This window comes from Aulonocara stuartgranti (genome assembly GCF_965226115.1).
Source record: "Aulonocara stuartgranti genome assembly, chromosome: 6".
NCBI classification, from domain to species: domain Eukaryota; kingdom Metazoa; phylum Chordata; class Actinopteri; order Cichliformes; family Cichlidae; genus Aulonocara; species Aulonocara stuartgranti.
The window spans coordinates 4,628,879-4,650,254 of record NC_138944.1 but is presented as its reverse complement, the minus strand read 5'-3'; the positions used below and the strand labels follow the sequence as shown (position 1 = coordinate 4,650,254).

The following is a 21,376-nucleotide window of genomic DNA, read 5'->3' as shown; positions in this document are numbered from 1 at the left end:
GCACACCTGTCAACAGCAGCCCGCATCACTGCATCTGACTTTGCACCGTCTCTTTGACTGTGAGAACAAAACTTTAGCTCTAACAGAAATCAAGAGAGAGGTCATTTAAAATCTTTCTTTGAGTCCAGCATCCTTCAATCAAAAATGGAGGCATCTGGTCTGGGCTCTCATGAGACGTCAAAGATGAGCCAGTTAGTACATCAATAATTTTCTAGTCTTTTATTAGAGTTAGTTCTTTTTCTTTAGGTTTAAAACTAGCTTAGTTGGAAAAAATATATACATTTAAAGGTTTTTCAGACTCAAGGACTGTTTCTATGTCTGGCTGTTTCATTATATCTCAGTGACACTTCAAGTCTAACGCCTGAATGATCACATCAAATGTTTGCTTTTGCTGTCTAATGGGTCTGAAATATTAAGTCCAAACTTTATAACATAGATTAGGTTAGGACAAATGTTCTCATCACAAGTATTTTAGCCACTGTTGAATCGTGATTATATAACACCATTACTCAGAGAATTTGGAAAATAATATTTGAGTCACCAAACTTAAAAAACAAAAGACAAAAACTTGTCTTTTTAACAGAACGTTTGCTTGAAAAGAATTGTTTGGTAAAGTAAACATGGCACAGGGTGGCAGTGATATGAAGATCAATGCAGGCAATGGAAACAGCTGGGTTAGGAGAGACAGGTGAAGGCAATCAGGAAAGGATGGGAAGGAAGTGAAACTATAAACAAGGCACAGGACACAAATAACTACCAAAATAAAACAGTAAGGAAGTAACTCAGTAACTGAACAGGGGAGCAAAGAGACATGAATCAGCTTAAAAGAGGGAAACACATAGAAGAAAAAACATAACCTCTATAAATGCAAACAGTAACTTAAACTAAAATATAACCCGGAATAAAGAAAACCAAAACTTAGACAGCAAACAAACTGAGAACAAAGAAACTATATTCCATCAAAGTGGCAGGAGGGCGACAGAAGGAAATGAAAGTTGGAGCGGTGACAGAAAAGAATGAGCAGATTGCGGCACAATAACCATTTTATCTTGATTATCTTATTTCAATAATTGATGGCAGACAACATTGCAGTTGAAATCTAAATTCGATCTGTTGCACGGTCCTGCTTCAGGTTGTATTTAACAGCTTGCACAGATGGCATATCCAAGTGATTCTGACAGAAGACCGTCTCCTAGCAATTGGTGGTGAGTGACATATTGGTAACTAGCTGAGTCAAAATCTCTCTCTTTGAATCTCATGCATAATAATTATATTTTTGCACGATCACATGCTTTCGTTTCACAAAACTCAAACACAACTTGAAATATGGTCTTAGGCCTCTAGTTTACTCAAACTCAGTCTGCAGACTACTGTAGATATGTGGCGGTTAATTGAAAATAAGGAATATTAAAAAAATGTCATGAATTTGAATTTGTTGAGACGAAACACAGTTTTAGAAAAAAGATTTTGACATTTTTCCAAAAAGAGAAAAAGTCCAAATAAAGTCTTTGCCTTCATTTTTAAATGAATTCATTGATAATTTTATTCATTTACTTGTGAAAAATGAGATAACAAAGATAATAAAAACATTTTTTTTTCAAAATACAGTTTATTTAATTGTTCTACTTGGGGCAGGGATAGCTCAGTAGGTAGCGTGGGGGCCCCATGATCGGAAGGTCGGGGGTTCGAATCCACTGAACGGCTACACTGAGGTATACCTGAGCAAGGTACCGTCCCTACACACTGCTTCCCGGGCGCCCAATGGCTGCCCACTGCTTCACTAAGTAAATGGGTTAAATGCAGAGAGGAATTTCCCACGGGGATCAATAAAGTAAATAGTACATTGTTATTACATTATCATTAATCTGTATTAGGAGTTTTATTATTGTACCCTTTTATGCCAGATTAAAATTTAAAACAATATTTTTTGTGCAGTGCTTTTTTCTGGGAACAAGACTGTCTGGATTTTCTTTTTCAAAGTCATAACCCACCGTCCTTTCAGTGGAATAAAGATGTGGTCCTGTTTTAGCATTTTGAAGCTCTAGTTGGACAGCAAAGTGGGGCCACGCAGAGGTTAGAGACAAAGTGATGCGAGTGTGAAGGCTCTGCAGGAGGTTAATACTTTGTTTCAGCTTGCTGCTATTTGTTTTGGCATCTGTACATCTGTTTTGACTTTGATTTTTGTTTCTTTGCCTCCACAGATAGCTGCTCTGCAAAGAGGAGGAGACAGCTTCCCACTCATAGGCGCCTCAGGCAAAGTGCTCGGAAAGGTGCGGCAAAGGACAGATGCACAGAAAATAGAAACAAATACCTCTGACAAAGGTGTTGTGTTATTGCTGCTGACTTCAAAGAAAACCCTCGCTGCTGAAAGTCAAACGCAACAAATTCTTTATGATGATCACAACTGGAGAGCGAGATGAATGCTGAAAAGTTACAGCAGACTTCTGTCTTTGAATTCAGGCACTGCGAAGCTCTGACAAGAGCTCGAAGCCAGTGTACGTGTCTGTGGGCCACAAGATCAGCCTGGACACAGCTGTCCGCCTCACACACGCATGCTGCCGATACCGGGTCCCTGAGCCAATCAGACAGGTGGGCCTATGTGCACACACACACACACACGCACTGTAAAAGTGCATTGAGCCATCATGAGTGTTCAGCAGAGCAGCTGCAGGAACGCTAGAAGCCTTTTTTGTGAACAGTAGAAACAAAAGTTGAACTTCTCATCTTAGAAGCAGAACACTGTTTCAGGGAGCGAGCAGTGCTCACCACTTGTGTAACAGTGTCCTGCTGTGAAGCGAGGAGGTGTGAGCATCACGCTATGCAGTGCTTTATTGGCAGCAGGGCCTGGGAGACATGTAAAAATGGAGAGAAGAAGAATATATGCAGCCAAATTAGGGATGTTCCAATTTTGGCTGTATTTTTATATGAATTCCAGCCCCGGCGCAGAAAACTGTGCAGACAGTTTCAAACGATAAGATGATGCCGGCTGTCAGACACAAGTGCAACAAAGCTATAGTGTGACACTGAAGATATTTTTAACTGCAAGGCAGACAGGATCTTCGCAAAGTTGGAAAGTATATGGTTCATACTTTGCTATTATATTTGAGATGCACAGAAATGAATGGATGATGAACAGAGTGAACTTTTTTAATTAGGCCAATGATATTTTGCTTACTTTAGACGCTCCCTATGACCAACAACAAGTAAAAGCTCTTTTATTCGACTAAGAGCCATGTAACCATGCTTTGGTTACTTAAAAAAACCTAAAATCAGCTGTCATAATGACAGCTCTGTAGTGCCACCAGTTCACCACATTGACACAGAGTGCATTGTGCTTCCAAAGTAAGCCTTCATAGATTAAAATATGCACTCAATTATCTTTTTAATTTAAATTTTAAATATTTATTTATTTAAATATTTTAACTGAGAGAGAACATTTTCATTTTAATTATTATTGTAATTTTTGATATGTTAAAATACTTTTTTTTCCAAATACTTTTCATACTTGATATCAAAATTAATAAAATAAAATAAAAAGGCACAAATATTACAGTTGTTTTGAGCATAACTGGTATGTTATCTGTTGCTATTTAAGTTACATTTTGTTTGTTTGTATTTTAAAGAGTTTCCTCCTGGTTTGTGAATATTGAGTCTTTCGCTAATTATAGATGCAAAATGATACATTTGTATAAAAGTGTGCTCCCCTCACCACTAGTCAATTTCCTTCCTCCTTTACTTTGCAAAGGTGAGACGCTGTTTTTGTTCTTCCATCACTCCTTAAAGTGAAACATAAATACAGTTTAAGCCAGAGTGCATTTTATCACACTGTCATGAGGCAACCGAACCTTTGATTAAATGTTTACGGAGGCTGGAGGTGTGTCCACAATCAACATTTTTTTTTAACCTGATTTCAACTGTTTTTTCTTTTCTGATAGACATTACTGATTTCCCATGAGCCCTCTGCACTGATTGGTTTTGGTTTTGAAAATGCCACCGATAAAAAATATTTATGCGTGAGGCTCAATGTGCTGTTGATTCCTTTTGTTTAACTGCAGCCCGCAAAAATTTAAGACAACCCAATAAAGTGAGCTGAATTGTCGCCCAGTGGTGGCGATTAAGTTCACTATGAACTTTTTAGTGTCCCTTTTCTCTTGTTGCTCAGCTATATCGTACTCTGCCTCCTGCCCAGTGCATGCTGGCACTGGTAACGGTGTAAGTTGGGATAGAAAGTTAAGTGCTTTTTTAAATGTCTTAAAAGTTTTACTCACAACATAAAATAGCAAAAACAACCACTAAATGTTTTCCTGAGGAAGAGGAGGAACATCACCTCATCTTTTTCTTTCTGCCACTAGGCTGTGCTGTGCTTCTGCAGTGCACCATATGATTACTGCAAGCCACCTGACTGCACTGTAAACACACACACACACACTCACACTCAAAATCAGTTTTATCAGTTTTTTCACCAGAGGAGCTGCAGTAGCAGCGGCTAACTCACCTCCTCCTGTGTGTGTTTATTTCAAGTGTTTTAGCTGGTGGGGAGAGGGGCATCCGGCAGCAACAGGGACTGACTGTGGACATCAGAGAGAAGCAGGAACAATCTTACCTTCCTCTGTCCAGTCACCAGTGCCTCCCTCTTCATCCTCCTTTCTTTGCCCAACTGCTCTGCTTTCAGTCTCTGACATCCACATTCCCTTCTGTGTCTCCCAGCATTGCCCTCGTGTTCTCTCCCGGCTTCTGCCACAGGTACTTTCTCCTTCATAGATCCAGCTGCGATGTTACGTCTCGCTGGCAGGCAAATTTTCATCCTTCAGGCTTTTGAAATCACAGTCACATCTCATGAAAAAAGCAAAATCAAAAAGAGATCAACCTGACAGGAAGACTGAATAACTGAATACGTTTGACAGTAGAAAATGAAAACAGGTTTTTGTGTGCAAATGTTCATCGTGGACAAACTAGAAAGATGCAAATATATATAACTACCCACACTTAAACAGATTCTGTGTCAGTCCCACACTTGCACATACTTGGTAGGACTCCACATCCAAAGGTTGCTTGGCTGACCATCTAGTCAGCCTCTTGTTCTGCGTTGGCTCCACCTCAGCTCCAGTGAGGGTGTTTTTGCTTCCTTGTCTCTTTACCTTTGCTGATGTTGAGCAGTGGGTTATTCTCTGTGTACCATGCTGTAAGATTATTGATTTCCTCTAGATATAAATCCTCTCTTCCTCTCATCAGTGTTTATAATCTCACCAGAACGGTTGCGCTCTCTGCAGAGCTCACAATAGAGTTCTCTCTGGGTCTCTGAATGCAATCGTGGGAGAACAGTGTGAACAGGATGAGGCTGAACACTCAAACCTGGAGGTTTGTGGTGTGACGCTCCTGTCTGAGGAAGTCCAACATCTAGTGTCAGATTGTGGCGCTAAAGGCCAAAGTGCTGAGTTGAAATCAACAAACAACATACAGATATTTGTGCCTTGATTTTCAAGGCGAAGTGGGAGGAAGTGGAGATCTGATCCTTTGATGGTTCAGCCTGACTGAAATGTTATCTTTAATGTACTGGGCCAGACATTTAAACCATTATCTTCTGCTCATCTCATCTCGTCGGGTTGCTGTAACAGCAGTTTAAACAGCGTATTCCAGATGTCCTTCTCCCCAGCATGGGTTTGCAGTAACTCTTAGGGGGTCCCAACAATATAATCTCTCCAGTGGGTTCCAGATCTTCTTCTGGGTCTTCAAAGTGCCCAACAAAACCTCCAAATGGAAGTGCGCTGGAGGCATCCTGATCAGATACTGAACCGTCTCACTTGGCTCCTTTTAACACAAAAGAAGTAACAGCTGAGCTCTCTGTGGATGTTTGAGCTCCTCATCTGTAAGGCTGAGCCCTGCCATCCTACAGACAAAACTCATTTCACTTGATTGTATTCAAAATATATTACACATTACTTGTTACTTTTCTTAAAAGTTGTGCATTACGTTGCTTAAAAATTTACCTGAGAAAGTAAATTGTTACACTAATTATTGCATTATTTTGATGTTACTCCATAACATGACCTGAAACACACCATCACATAGTTACTAGGTAACAATATAACCATTATGCTACATACTGCTCACCGACACAAACCAGTGTCGTATTGAGGGCACACATACGACTTTTCTTTAGTGTTTACATGTGTACTATGTCTCTACCTGTTAAAGTTCAGGCTCTGGCTGCTGGGCTGGGGTCAGCATGCACTCAGGTTTAACATCATTCCCAAGTCATAAACTGCTTCACCATTTTCCTCCCCCTACCAGGCAGAAAAAGACGTGTTTTTTTTGTCCTATCCTCCCATCGTGCAGATAACTAATAAACTCTTGTTATACAAGTAATAATAATTGTAACTATAGTGTGATTACAGATTTTTATATTTGCATTTAGATTATTACGTCACTAAGAATGGTGATTGCAGTAACGTGTTACTTTGGAGCATGTGACACACAAATGTTTGTGACATTAACTGGTCATACCCAGATGTCATGACCATGTGAGATGGTTGGAGTGAAAAACTGCTTGTTGGATGTTACGAATAATTCAAGAAATCCCTCTCTGTCCACCTGTCTTTTCTTCTTGTAGCTTAGCAACAGTTCATCCGATGCACTGTGTGTTGCTGGGAACTGCTGTGCTGAGTTTGATGTTATTTAGATAAGAACTTCTCATAATTTGGCTAAAAGTTGTCCTCTATAACCTGTTTTTCTCTTTAGAGTGACACGTGCTGTCTCCACTCAGTATGTAAAGGGAAGGACAAACATAAACACACAGGCCTCAGGGGATATTCACTAACACGAGTCCAAGTTTTCCAAGTCTCTCGCACCTTAATGCTTAAAAAGACTGAAGGGTGTAAAATATTAATGAGCGCCTGCCAAAAAGTTCTAGCATTTAGAAAACTGCATCACTCACTGGCCCTTTCTCAGAAAGATAGGTTGACACGTTTGCCTTTCATTGTATTTATTTTTTTGTCTTTGCTGTCACCAATGATTTCAGTCACTTGTGTTGTTTGGACGAGCAGTTCCTGAATAAGCTGCAACCTACAACGAGTTATACATACAAACAGATTTTAAATGTCATAAATGTAGCTGTCCTGTTTTCAAAACACAGAGTTTATGATAGCCTGGGGTGACACGTGTGACACTCTTCCTGAACAGGTGCTGCATAACTGTTAAAAATGTCAGTATAAGATCAACCAGGGCATTATTGTGAAAGAAATGCAAGATTTTTACAGTCCTTAATATTTGTGCCAGGAGAGGCAATAAAGGTCAGTCAGCTGATGTTTAGTAACTTTAGCGCCTCTTTATGTTTCTCCAGGTCTTTTAAATTTTTCTGGAAATATATAGGGAATTTTTCGAAAAGATGTTGGCTCATTTGGAGCTGATGATGAAACTGGACTGCTTGATATCTTCTGCGGGTTCTTGCTTGCCGTCTGGTGGCTGAAGGTCAAAAACTATGATTCACATCATCCTCAAACTGTTCAATAAACATGGAAGCATCTGCATTTGTTATATTTTGCTTGCAAGTGTATTCCTGAGAGCTTGCTTTTCATTCCTATTTCTTTGGCTTGGTTTTATCAAGGTTTAGCATGTATTCGAGAGTTGTTGTGGCTCTTCTGCCTTTACCAATCTGTATGTAGCAAAAAGAGAGGAGAGCTGAGCCTGTTAGGCCTGAACACCTCCCTCTGCAACTGGATCCTGGACTTTCTGACCGGAAGGCCTCAGTCAGTACGGATCGGGAACTGCACCTCCAGCACCACCACACTGAGCACTGGGGCCCCACAAGGCTGTGTGCTCAGTCCTCTGCTGTTCACACTGCTGACTCATGACTGTGTAGCAACACACAGTTCAAATCACATCATTAAATTCGCTGATGACACGACCGTGGTGGGTCTCATTAGCAAGAACGACGAGTCAGCGTACAGAGAGGAAGTGCAGAGACTAACGGACTGGTGTAAGGACAACAACCTGTCTCTGAATGTTGACAAGACAAAAGAGATGGTTGTTGACTTTAGGAGGACACGAGGCGACCACTCACCGCTGAGCATCAACGGCTCCTCTGTGGAGATCATTGACAGCACCAAATTCCTGGGCGTACACCTGGAGAAGGACCTCGGCTGGTCCCTCAACACCAGCTCCCTGCACAAGAAAGCCCAACAGCGTCTCTTCTTTCTGAGAAGACTGAGAAAGGCCCGGCTTCCACCACCGATCCTGACCACCTTCTATAGAGGAACTATTGAGAGCATCCTGAGCGGCTGCATCACTGTCTGGTTTGGGAGCTGTGCCATATCAGACCGCAAGACCCTACAGCGGATAGTGGGAACAGCAGAGAAGATCATCGGGGTCTCTCTACCCTCTATTGAGGACATCTACACCACACGCTGCATTCGCAAAGCCACCAGCATTGTGGCTGATCGGACACACCCCTCTCACACACTCTTTACACTCCTGCCATCTGGAAAAAGGTACTGAAGCATTCGGGCACACACATCCAGACTGTGCAACAGCTTTTTTCCACAAGCCATCCGTCTCCTCAGCAAAAAGGGACTGACTGATAAACACACGCACACACATATACACTAACATTATCACTCAGCTTAACTCAAATACCTCAAAACATTGAGACTGGACTGACTAACCAACACAAGCGCAAACACACTGACCTACACCACCAAACCATCGCACACACCAACCTGTAAATGCTCTTTTGCACAATATTATTACTAGATATATTATATATTATTATTTTTTTTTTTTTTGCACTAACTTGTCTTGTAGCACCTTGGTTCCTGGAGGAACGTTGTTTCGCCTCACTGTGTATTTTTAAACTGTATATGGTTGAAGTGACAATAAAGTTGAACTTGAACTTGAACTTGAGCTGAACCAGACGGAACATGTTTAATATTAAGAGATTCCTTCCTTAGTTTGTCCTTGATGCTGCACTTACAATTTTATTACTGACTGGGCCTTGAGATTATATATTTATAACACGACCTCCATTACAAGTGTTTGCAATAAGTAAGAATTAAATTCCTAAGGAGGATTTGATGAAAAACATCCTTCACTGGTTTCATTTTGACAGGGTTTTTAAGGGGGACCAGTTGTGCTTTTCTTTATTTGTAATCAAACATGTTAAAATGGTGAGTGATCATATTAAACATGGCAAAGGACCCAAGTAATGAGGTCAATGCATGTGCAAATACTGTGAGTCCTTTGCTTGTCAGTGAGAGCTCTGATATGGTCGGATCTGTTCAAATGTTCTGCTTGTGAGCGTTTAATCAGAGGAAAAGCGTCTTAGAGTGAAAGGAGAGGAGCAAACTGGACCAGCATGAGATAAATATGGATGATTTTAAACTGTTAGTCATTCAAAGTTGCTCTATGAGAGTTCAGCGATAAAAAAAAATGAAGCTGGAAATGAGCATAATGTACTGAAGGTCACCTTGAGCGGCTGATGGTGCAAAAACAGACAAACTCAGATCTCTATTTTTAAGCTGGGATGTACAGAAACATTAAAACTAACTTTATTTATGGTATTATGTTCCTGTAATTGATTCTTAAAGGAGTGTGCACCTCGTTCAGTTGAAGTGCTTGAACTTTCTCTTTTGAGGTCATTGTGATGTTTTGGGGATTTTTAATAAATAAAATGTAAAAAAAAACAAACACAAACCCTTGATGTTCATAGTTTTCTGTGCACACAAAGTCAGTTTAGCATCTAAATGCTTTTTATATATATAAAGATTTGCATTCAGGCTTCCTTTTATTTGGTGTGAGCTTTGTTAAAGCTGTGTAGATTGTGCCATTGGTTACATGAATCACATATATCAGGCAGTGTTAGAGCTGACTAGCTCTGATGTGCTCCAAGCTCTGTGAATTTGTTTGATGGGCTCTGTGACATTTTTTCTGTGTATCTCCCTGTCTTTTGTTCTGGCAGCTGATTTACAAATTAAGCACAGGGCAGGAATATGAATAATTAGATGAAGAGAACGGGTGAAGAATAGATGCTGTTGTACAGTGCCACAGAGGCATGGAGAGAGAAATGAGAAACCTAATTACTGATTTCAGTCTGATCCATGAAAACTACAAATGTGAGATAATTCATGATTTCAGAGGATAAGAGGATGTGCTTCTTGGCTTCAGGACAAAGGGCTGGTCCTACATATTTCTTTTATTTTGTGTCCCCAGTTTAGCAACTCTATCTTCACTTTTAGACCTCACAGTTTTTTCCCTCCAGTGATTACAAAGAACCACATTAGAGTATTCAAATTGTTTTTTTGTTGCAATGGAAAAAGTAATGTGTTGATTGTTCTATACAAATAACCAGTTATTTAATTGCTTACAAATTAGTAATCAGAGAGCACAGCCTTTATGTTAAAGTCATGCTAGGAAAAACAGCAATTAGATGTCAGTCTGCTATCAGTTTTCAATTAAATAGGGACAAGTTAGCAGTTACATCAAATTTGTTTGTGACAAACAGTAATAAAGTGCAAACTTCTTGTCTGTTACAAATCAGTTGCTGTCTACGTGCACAGAAATTCATATTAGCCACTTAAATTCAGACTCTAGTTACAGCTTCATTAACTTGAAGCAAAAATTTAGAAATACGTTCACAAATAGTGATATAGTTGCTGCACAATGGTGATTTATCTGCAAAAAATGTCTTATTTAATGAATCATCTTATTTAATTAACTTTTTTTTAAAAATATCAGAATACAACCTGTTGACAACAACATGGCAAGTTGTGCTCATCAGTGCATATATGTGTAAAAAAAACATATATTAAAAAAACACATCTATAGTTACATGTGGAACGTAACCCTCAACTGGGATTTCCGATTTCCATTTGCAGAGGCCCACCAACCCTGTGAACGTAATAAAAGTGTAAATCTGTTAAGGCACTGTTGTGTATTTGTAATTCATAAAGCCACATACAGGCGCTGATCAGACTATCCACGAACATGTTGCAGAAAAAAGCCATTATTAAGATTGTCACCACATAGCAACAGTTTTTTCTAATATTGTTAACCTGAATCTAACTAGTTTCTTTACTTTAATTAAATTCTTGCTGGCATGTCTGGCAATTAATGGTTTGAATAGTTGCTCTGCATATTTTGTTTAATCACTGATATATTATTTTGTGCTATTCAATATTATAAATATTGCAGATTTTGTGCTGTTTAATCATTAATGATCCATAGATGTTGATATAATTTATCATGCTCCCATTAAAAATGTAATTCATCCATGCTCCTCTCATTTGAATTGTATTTTTCATAATCATGTCTTAGCTGAAATTGTGCCTACGAACATCGAAATTTTGTTGCATGTGTACCTTCTAAAAACAACTCTATTACTATTATTCCAGTTTGAAATAATGTGATTCAGTCTGTTTTTTTCTGTTTTCTCTGAGTTAGACGATCAACTGATTTTTATTTTCGCATTGAATCATTTAATTCAGAACTCAAGTTATGTCCACCTCCCCAAAATAAAAAAGTTTTGCACTTCTGAATATGAAGTCATGCAGTGTGGAGGTTTAGGACCTGAATGCAAGAGTTGAGGTAGAATTTTGAAGAACAAACCATTTATTTTGGCTGATTAGAATCCAAAGCCTTTAATAAGGGAAACAGGGAAACGAGCACCTGGGGGAACGGTACGACTGCACAACGAGCAAATGAAAGATAAGGCTACTTATGCGAGAACTACTGAGGGCTGACAAGGAAAATGGATACAGCTGGGGAGCAAGAAACATGTGATGACAAACAAAACACTGAGACAGGAGAAAGTCAAATTAAACAGAGTTAAACAGAAGAAACTCATTATTAATATAAAACAGGAAGTGTTCAATATCAACACAGAAATGAGAACTTAACAGAGGGAGAATACCGACAACTGAAATACTAAACTAATACCAGGAAAACAGAGAGAACTAAACATAAACATATTGTAAAATAAAAATTCAGGTGATAGAGTAAGATATACAGAGGACACACAGGAAGGCTTATAAATAAAAGGAAAGAAGAACCAAACGTTAACATGAGTAATATCAAACTGAAAGACTGATAAACTCCATCATGACAAAAATGGTCCTTTTATTTTTAAAAACGTTAAACTGAACTGTTCTTTTTAGCATACAATGATGGAAAGAGGCAGCAAATGTTCTTATTTATGAAACTAAAGGAAAGCCGATTTTAATATCTGTGGGGCTTTTTCCCATTTCGTTGGTTATTCCAGTTATAAGTCTGTAAAATGACCTTGGATTTTTTTATGTCTTCAAACTAAACACAAGCGCATCTGAATCCTGTGTTCTATAATTCTTGTGTTCTTCTCTGTTCTTCTCTCCCGCGCCTGATAAAATCCTCTCACCTTGCATCACGACTGAAATAAACCCCGCCTTCAGCAGCTTTAGAGATTCACAAAGAAAAAAGTTGAAAGGGAAAGATGACATCATGGTTGGATTCTGCAGTGAAGGCTCATGTGTGAATGCACTGCAGCAGAATGTTAGCGTGGAAAGACTTAAACACACACACAGAGCTAATTCACGCCTCAGCTCAGTTGTGCTCCCTCACTCCATTAAATTCTCACACTCCTTTGGTATCCCACGCTTCAACATGTGATGGAGGTAAAAGACCAGCAGACACCTGCCTCAGCTTATCCCCTGCGGTCACCATGACATCAAGAGCAGAGCAAGCAGAGGGCAGATAAAGGAGGCTAACACATCAGAGGGATGTTGCAGATCAAAAACCACAAATCTAATCTAATGTAAAAGCTTTTCTGGGTTTCGTTCATTGTCTCGTAGAGAACTTCACTGTAGCTCGTGGATCTCTAGAAAGATGCAGCTCACTCTAATTCGCAGAGATTGCAGTGTTAAGATGTATAGCTTCATATAGAGCGGGGGAAATAATTATTTTATCTCCGGCTCAATTTGATTTCTGCTCACTTACAAAGACATGAACAGTCTCTAATTTTTATGGTAGTTTCATTTTAGTCAAGAGACAGAATATCAAAAATCATATATCATCTATCATATCCGAAATACCAAAAATCCAGGAAAAATCCAGTACGTAAAAGTCATCAATTAACTTGCATGACAGTGAAGTAAGTATTTGATCGTGAAGCAAAACATGACCTAGTACTTGGTGGAGAAACCCTCAGCAAGCACAGGGGTAAGACGTTTCTTGTAGTTGGTCACCAGGTTTTCACGCATCTAAGGAGGGTTTTGGTCTTAGGTTTCTTGGCTGATGCTTGGCAACTCGAAGCTTCAGCTTCCTTCACATGTTTTCTGTAGGATTGAGGTCTGGAGACTGGCTAAGCCACTCCATGTACTTCTTTGTGTTCGGGCAAGACCTTACAGCACGTGTGTGGCACAACATCGGTCTAAGATCCGAATTCTGATTGCAAAAGCTGCCAGACAAGACAGGCCGAGTTTTACTGTAACACAATGAGGGCACAAAACAATATTTTTTTACCAACCAAAACAATCTCAATGGTAACTTTGTGCACTTTCCAAACATATCAAAGTGTTTTTCTATTTACACGTATTCACACTCCAGTGAACACACCGGGAGCAACTCTGGGTTCAGTATCTCGCCCAAGGATACTTTGGTATGCAGACCGGAGCACGGATGATACCACCAACCTTCCGATTAGTAGATGACCTGCTCTACCCCTGAGCCACAGCCACCTCTACCCACCAAGTGATTTAGTTCCTGTTTCTCTAATTAGTTGCAGGTTTGTTTGCTTCTTTTATATAATTAAAGCTGAATATGTTTCAGTTTTGGACTGCTGTTTTAAGAAAGCTAGACCAAAAATACCATAATGTAGAGCTCGGGTGCTATAGTGGAGCTTTTTTCTTATTTTTTGACATGTTATGGATGAAATGATGAATGGAGACAATAACTGGGAGGTGCAATAATGGATTGCATTTATTAAATGATGAATGAGAAACATTAATTACCACCGACCTAATGATTTCTGAAACTGTGAGTTTTGGCAGACTCCATTTCATGAATATTCTTGTCTAAGGTGATCTTTTGTGCTTTTTCACTCTTTTTAGTGTCATATATTATGTTTTAAGAAAACATACCTTTTCAGGCTCTTTTATCTTTCATCTTTTATGATGCTTCATTCTCCAGTTGAGCTTGATAAATAATTACCACTTCTAATATTTTCTTTTGACTTGTATTCACGTCATGCTACCCAGAGAGAATATAACTGTAAGGACATTTCTCTGTGAACCAGCAATTGTGTTTGCATCCAAAATAATATAAGTAGCTTTAGTATTTAGCTTCACTAAGTATGTTCCAGTTAAAAGCAAACTGAAAAATCATATAAAAATCTATTAGGAAATCCATTAATAAAAAATACAACCACAGGAGCAGCTTTTTCTTAATGCATCTGTGCTCACACTGCTGATGTCTTCGCTCAGACGTGCTGTATGCAGACACTAAACATACATGCACACACACATCCCTTGCACATACGCACAACAAGTCGATCTCCTCCTCCTTCCACCCTTTTCATCAGCAGTCAGTTAAAAGCGCTAATGGACAACAGTGAAACCTAATGCTGCTAATGCTCCATGACAAACATATTTATATCCTGTCAGACGGCTTCACTCGGATGTAACTGGCCTCTCTGATGCTTCCTTCTTAATTTGGTACAACTATTACTACTTTTTGTACTACTATTAGTAATACAGACTAGTGGTATTACAACTATAAAATGTGTTAATCACAAGCTGTTAGCCAATGAGCAAACTTTGCCTTATTCTGAAATTGTAAATGAACATTGTGATGTTTGAAATCTTAATCTTATCACGTGTTCAAGTATTCACTGAGAGAATAGATCAAGTACTGTAAGATATCAAGCTGTCATCACTTCAGCTGGTGGTGATGGTGGTGCTTTGCCTCTATTGCATCTAATTTGGTGGAGCTGCATTGAATTTTTCAAACACATCACTGAAGCAATGGTATATGTTGTTTTCTTGAAAAAGTGATTGTTGGACTACTTCAAATCCCACTGTGGCGAGACTTCCAACATTATCCAAGGTTATCCAGCCCCGTATCTTTCATTTTGGCCGTATGGTTGTGTAGCCATAACTGACAGATTCGGAGGATGATTTTTAGGCAGAAATTTTGAAAAAAAGGAAAACAAAGCCTACTTGAGGGATTGAAATCCATTATTATGCAGACTTTCCTCCTCCACACACTAATGGGAAGACATCCACTGGTAACAGGATTCTGTGGATTTGGCTGAGATGTACAGTAACAGCGAGTTTCCAGACCTCTCCTTTCCAGGATGCTTTACAAAACACACGTAGCTAATTATGTTCCTGCTCCTCCTACAGATGTTACATCTGACTTGCTGTGTGCTTCTGTAAAACTTAGTTAACACAAATAACATTCTTAAAAGGCATCATAAAGTTTGTATTATTTCTTTTTCTTTTTCTCATACAATATAATTTTATTTACACTACATCTGAACAGCCTTCCTGCAGAGTCAGCAATGCTAATAACATCTTCCCTGGCAGTCCTATACTCCTCTTTGGATGTAAGATGCACGCATTTCCCATGCTAAGAGGCGCTATATGTGACTCCACGCTCCAGTTTCCCTTTTGGGTTCTGATATATCCCCCCGCGTCGGCCAGGGAGACAGAAACGTTTGACAGCTGTGCTCCCAGATTGCAAAAACAGATGGAATTTCAATGTGAGTGATTGGCAATGGGGAGCCTGCATGCATAGAATAAAAGAGATGGAGGAAGAGAAGGAGGAGGTATGCATGTGTTTGAGAGATATTGCTGATGCATGGTTTGTGTGCAGTTATTGAAACCCAGAAAGATTTTGTGTAAGAAGTACAGAGATATAGCTTTATATTTTGTTTTTTAAGACCTTCAGTCTACAGATGCATGAATTTATTCTAGACCCTCTGCCGACTGCAACAAAATATGTTTATGGCATGTGTATTTTGTGCTTTTGACGAGTGCCCACTTTCTCAGCTTTCTCGCTTCTTGCTCTTCTTGACTTTGTTCGTCTTTGCTGTACTTGTTTTTTTTCTTCTCCCGCCACCACCTCTCATCCATCCATCTACCTCCACCCCCCGCCACCCGCAGCTCTGTCTCCACTCTCTGAATAATTCAGGCCTGCAGAGCTAGTGTGTTTTTGGTTGTTGTCACCTCAACAGTAACACAAATACACCCATACGCGTGCATGCACGTACACACATGACTATGCCAGCACACCCGTGCATGTCGGTCCTCACAAACGATGCAGACAGAAAAGAACCAGACTCTGTGAGACCGCTGAGACTCGCTAACTAAGAAGAGTCGTACTTACAGGGACTTCACATCATCACCGTGCTCCACCCTGTCTGTGCCCTGCTGTCCCAGCGCTGAATAATAATATGTCTCACTTTTCTCTGTCTTCGAAAGTTACACAAAGTTGGAGTGTTGAGTAATTTGTGGGGAAAGGAAAAACTCTGAAACTTTCAGTGCCTGCTTTTGCTCACATGGATTTCCCTTTACTTCTACTTGTTTTCGTGCATGTGCTGACTTTTGGGTTTTAGGCAGTTTCTGGAATAAATTTAGAAGTCATTACAAGCCAGGCTTTGGTTTTATAAATGTAATCATTATTTGTCTTCATTAGTTCCATTGAGATCAAGAATCTATCATTAAGCTAAGTGTAAAATCTGCTGAATAAAGCAACACATTTACATATTATTTAAAGGCCAGTTTTGAATTTGTAGGCAACACTAAAATATTTGAGTACATAAAATGCTCGAGGCTTCACTGCATCCTGTGGATGTCAGGAATCATCGAGGGACTTTTTGGCACATCCTGAAGGGGCAGCATAGACCTCACATGATAATGCTGTAATAGTGAAAGTATTCATGGAGTCCAGTATCCAAAATGTTTTCCAAGAACTTCATGGAAAAATACACAGAAAAACGTGTCCGGGGGGGGGGGTACAAAACCAATCTCTTTGGATGCTGCTAGGTCTTGTTGTTAGGGGCGTGGCTGCTTTGATTGACAGGTGTGCTGCACAGGCTACCTCAGCCGATCGCTGTTTGCGATGCCTCACCTTCCCTAAATCACATCACTAAACTTGACCTTTTGGAACATTTTATATCGAATTATCTAACAAACAAAACTGCTTGTTTGGCGTTTGGTGGTGCTCCAGTTTAGTAAATGAAATTCTAGTATTTTATTAGTTTGTTACTTACAACTAATTAGCAGATAGTCAAAGGAGCTTGCAAAGAAAAGCGTCTGGACTTCTTTAAGTTACTTGAAGACGTTTCACCTCTCATCCGAGAAGAAGCTTCTCGCTTTTCTTTGCAAGCTCCTTTGACTACGATGACCTGGATGACTGAGAACCTTCACAGACTAATTAGCAGATACACGCCTCTGCATTTCACTTACAAAGTGTATTTATGCAAGTAATGATGCTTTTTCACTGCACATTAAATATGGGCACTTTTGGCTCTAAACACCACCCAAAAAAACAGACAAACAAACGAAAACACGACAGTGACCAACAATGATAAAAAGATACTTTCCCCACAACAGATTGATCCACATGCTTAATTTGGCACAGATTTTGGGGATGCCCTTCCTGACACAACCTCCCATTTATCCTGCAACTGGGTTTCTGTCTCTTCCTGGTTTTGATCTTACGCATATGAGGCAAATGTGTTAACCAGTACAAAAATGATAAGGACAAGTCGTCAAAATGCAGAATCCAGAAGGCAGTGGGTGGCGCTGTGGTCCAGCGATAGCTAAGCCCATCTTTTACATACAGTCTGTAATTGACATGACACACACTATGACCGCTGCTTTACCTTTACACATGTTGTGGTATTGTTTAGTGTTTAGGTGCTTTAAATGTATGTGATCGAATGATTCTAGAAGTTGCAAATGTTTAACAAAAATGCAGACAAATGCGATTCAACGTGAAACCCACGCTCCTGGTTAGAAAGTATGTTTTCTACGACACAGCGTGTCTCTGCACGATCATCTGTAGGGCTGTCGTGCACGGTAAAGCTTAATTTATGTGCAAACATTAAACTATTCTCATGCAGGGTTTCTGGTAGATAGCAGATATAATACTTTTTTAGTTCCTCCGTTCATTATCTCCATTTAGCTCAATTAGGGGATCAACACAGTTTTTCAAGCATACAATTCACAATAGTTTATTTTGGACTAAGATGGTAAACCAGCTGTTTGGCAGTCTGACAGAGACTCAAATGATTAATCTTTCTTTCTTTGAAAATTGAACATATTTCAGTTTGCTTTGCCAAATGGGTTAAATGGGTTGTGTATTTTTTGTTTAGACATTTTATGGCTCAATTAAAAAAAAATAACACAACCTGACAGATTAATCGAAGTAAATAACTTCATAGTCCAAGCATGAATCTCCTCATTTGTTCTGCTTTAAAAACCAGATTCTCTGTGGAGCAGCATCTCATTGACTTGATAATGATAGCATCACAGCACGATGTCTTTAGTGGAATTTGAAGAGAAAAGAGACATGCCTGTGAGGAGAAACTCAGAGAACGAGAAGGCTACACAGCCGTAAAACAGTCACGTCGAACAGCTGACCAGATAAAACATGGGTGAAGATTGACAGCAGAGCTCCACCGGTGCCAGCTGTAGCAGTCGGACTGTGCAACTTTTCTGAATGTGCTGAGAGGATGTGACTGTTTAAAATTGGAGCTCCCCTTCGGGCCCTAAGGCTGTCTAAATGTTAATATATGGCTGTCTGACATTCTGGTGCTGCAGTCACTGGACTGTGGACCTTCATAGACAGAAACTGGAGGAGAGTTGGAAAGAAGCATAAGAGGAAGCCCTGGGGTGGACATGAGAGAGGCGTGGGGGAGAAAGGTTGAGGTTTGGAGGAAAAAGTTTGAGTAGAGTGATGAGAGGTGAATTCCAGGTAGAGGGAGGATGAATTGGTAAAGGAAGGATGGATTTCAAGGGAAGACAGAGCAGAGCATGCAGGCATAGCTGCAGGGCTTAAGGGCCTTTGGGGCAGTTGGAGGATAAAGACCTGCCGTGGGCCACTGGACCAGAGCCTTTGCTCTTCTTGTGTGAGTGTTTGTATATGTGTGGCCTGAATGTATCGAAAGCCCCTGTAGAGAGCCAACGGTGCACATCTGTTCACCTCTTGAGCTCCCACCTTGGCAGAGCTGTGGCCAGAGCGAACCAGTTTTAAACTGATTCTTCTCTGCATTTTTACTGCCGTTTTCTGTTGATCAAACAGGTGCAGTGTGATAATCATACGTAGAGCAGGAAATGCTTGGTTTATAAAAGTTAGGGATGCTCCTTGAAACTCATTTGCTTGCTGATTGCATGAGAGAGAAAAAATCAGAGGGCTCAATGCTGTAAAAGTAAGAAGACTGTGAGAAAACTTTCCGAAGTAAATTTAATTACTTTTCTCAAGTAATGCCATCAGGGTGTTACCCATTCTTCAGCGTAGTATATGTGTGGCAGTTCATAAGAACTGCAAAGAAGGTGATCGGCCGTCCACTCCCCTCCCTGGACTCCATTGACAGTTATAGATGTCTCTCCAAATCCAGGGCGATTTTAAAAGACCACCTCCATCCTAACCTCCACCTATTCAACATCCTGCCCTCTGGAAAAAGGTTCAGATCCAACCAACAGACTAAAAACAGCTTCTACCTTTGGGCTGTCAGAACTCTCAGTGCACCAGAACACTGACAAACCTGCGGCCTTCCCCTTTGAACTTATGGTAACCTGAGTGTGTGTATGTCAGCGTGGGTGGATGTGGGTGTGTACGCGTGAGCAGACCCCCATACAGTTATTCTGTGCAATATCTTGGCAAATGTGCAATAATCCCATTTTTCTTTGGTAACTTATACTTTTTTATTGTAACTTATACATCGTATAAAACACACAGCTCCGTCAGAGTGGCTGGACGACTTTGTGAGAACTTTCAACGATCGTCTTTCAACGAGCACCATAAAAGGGCAACAGATCCACAGTTCAGTTTGGAAAAGTGACGTCACCACATTCAGATTAGATGAGCGTGCCGATGGCTAAAATGCCTTTAAGTGTAGCCTTAGGCAGCATGAGAAGTATTCAGCAGAGTGATAGAGGTGATTCAGTTATTAGTTTTCCAGTCTTAAGAAAATCCCAGCTTTACGGTAAGCATGTTGCACTGGGAGAAACATAATGATTTACATTTTGTCAAGTGTATTTATTTTATTTTTTATTTCGTTTGTCTCACACTGCAGCTTCACTTTTGATTTAAAAGTGCTCGTCTCCCTCAACACACCCACACTCCACCGCTTTCCCGCAAGTATTTCACATCAGTGTGGCGTAATGAACTGAAACAGCCTCACTGAATCAAAGCGTTGATCAAACGCTGGTGAGTGTAACTTCTGTTTGATGTGTTGGAAAGAAGTCACAAATTAACCAAAACTGTCAAACTGAGGTTTTTGTTTTGTTTTTTTATCTTTTCTTTCTTTATTTATTTTTTATACTTTTTGCTGTTATGTCAGGTAACACTGCTATTCGTCCAGTGTGGGATTGATTTATTTGTATATCCACAAAACACACAAATTTAAAAAAGGTATGTTCAAGTCACTTTTTAGACAGAAATTTATGCAAGTGCAAAACAAATAAACCAATAATCTGATGAATATACCAAGATGCTTGAAAAAACGTGAATGTTAAACCTTACCTCATAAACTAATTTTCACCTATTTTGTTTTGGTATCGTCTCACATTGAGACTGTGGCTGTTCTGAAATAACATGTTTTCCTGCAGAGTATTAGAGAAAAATGTGTCAAGGACATGTGTGTGTACATTTAAGTGTTATAAAAACATTAAACTAACAGTGACTGAACCCCCCCACCCCCAACCCCCCGACCCACAGCAAGGTCAAATCAATTTTCTTTCTGTAGCACCAGTTCCCCTTAGCAGTCATCTCAAGGTATTCTATAATGTCAGCAGCAAAGACTCTATTAAAGAGAAAACCCCAATGATCTCCTGATCCCATCTGAGCAAGCACTTGTTCATGAAAGCGAGGAAGAACCCCCGTTTAAAAGGAAGAGACCTCTGGCAGAACCAGGCGCAGGGAGAGGAAAGAGAAGACAGAAAAGAGGGGCAAAGAAAGGCCATGAACAAAAAACAGAAAGTACAGGAGAGTAGACACAAGTAAATGACAGAAAATAGAAGCGTTAACCAAGCCTGGTTTTCCAAGTAGGGAGTGTTTGTATCCTAAACCCAAACTCTGAGCTGATTCCAAAAGAAAGAAAGGAAGGAAGCATAGGCAAACCTGCACTTTGAAGGACAATGAAGAAAAGCTTTTGTGGTGTCAGATAATAGATCATGTCTCATTT

At 39.8% G+C, this 21,376-nt stretch overlaps 1 protein-coding gene across 4 annotated transcripts in view; it reads left to right on the top strand.

Annotated features, from left to right (window-relative positions):
• The window catches only part of LOC309709140 (endonuclease V-like), a 73,261-nt gene that overhangs the window by 15,666 nt on the left and 36,219 nt on the right, over nt 1-21,376 (top strand). Inside the window, exons 6-9 of one of the 4 annotated variants that reach the window (XM_082537612.1) lie at nt 2,202-2,270; nt 2,461-2,589; nt 4,353-4,409; nt 4,522-4,767. In XM_082537612.1, coding sequence (XP_082393738.1) covers nt 2,202-2,270; nt 2,461-2,589; nt 4,353-4,409; nt 4,522-4,761 — 495 coding nt within the window. In that variant the 3' untranslated portion in view covers nt 4,762-4,767. Of the gene's footprint in view, nt 1-2,201; nt 2,323-2,460; nt 2,590-4,352; nt 4,410-4,521; nt 4,768-21,376 lie in introns of those variants that run through there. The other 3 variants (XM_082537613.1, XM_082537614.1, XM_082537615.1) reach the window with 3 other exon arrangements.